Below are 390 nucleotides of genomic sequence, written 5' to 3'. Positions count from 1 at the left end.
CATGGATTTGTACAGGAATGACTGCATTGCCTTGGCGATCACCTCGACGCCATTGACGTGCACGCACCGAACCTTCAACAACAGGCGCTACAATTTCTAAATGTGAGGGGTTAAATGCTAAAGCCAAATGCACCGCCCCCCCAGGGGTTTCAATGTTGGACGCAAAACCCAGATGGTATTTAACATCCCCTGTTAATTCACTGATTTTTTTCGTGCCCTCAAATTCTTGGAATAACTCATCTGTCGCTTTGCCAAGAATATTTACTAGCACATTCAATCGGCCACGATGTGCCATGCCGATAACAATCTCTTTAATATTTTGTGAGCCTGAAAATTGCACCAATTCATCAAGTAATGGAATTAACGATTCACCACCTTCTAAAGAGAAAC

At 43.3% G+C, this 390-nt stretch overlaps 1 protein-coding gene across 1 annotated transcript; it reads right to left on the bottom strand.

The window, feature by feature from the left end:
* Window positions 1-6: 6 nt before the first annotated feature.
* LOC106820591 (2-oxoglutarate dehydrogenase E1 component-like) lies at window positions 7-327 on the bottom strand (the record flags this gene model as incomplete). The annotated part of the gene is made up of 1 exon (XM_014825098.1): window positions 7-327. A coding segment is annotated over one exon (321 nt), but the record flags the coding sequence as incomplete, so codon positions are not given.
* Window positions 328-390: the final 63 nt, after the last annotated feature.

The sequence above is a fragment of the Priapulus caudatus genome, unplaced genomic scaffold, assembly GCF_000485595.1.
Source record: "Priapulus caudatus unplaced genomic scaffold, Priapulus_caudatus-5.0.1 Scaffold29520, whole genome shotgun sequence".
NCBI classification, from domain to species: Eukaryota; Metazoa; Priapulida; class Priapulimorpha; order Priapulimorphida; family Priapulidae; genus Priapulus; species Priapulus caudatus.
Note: the sequence above shows the minus strand (reverse complement) of the source record. Positions and strands in the feature narration are given on the sequence as shown.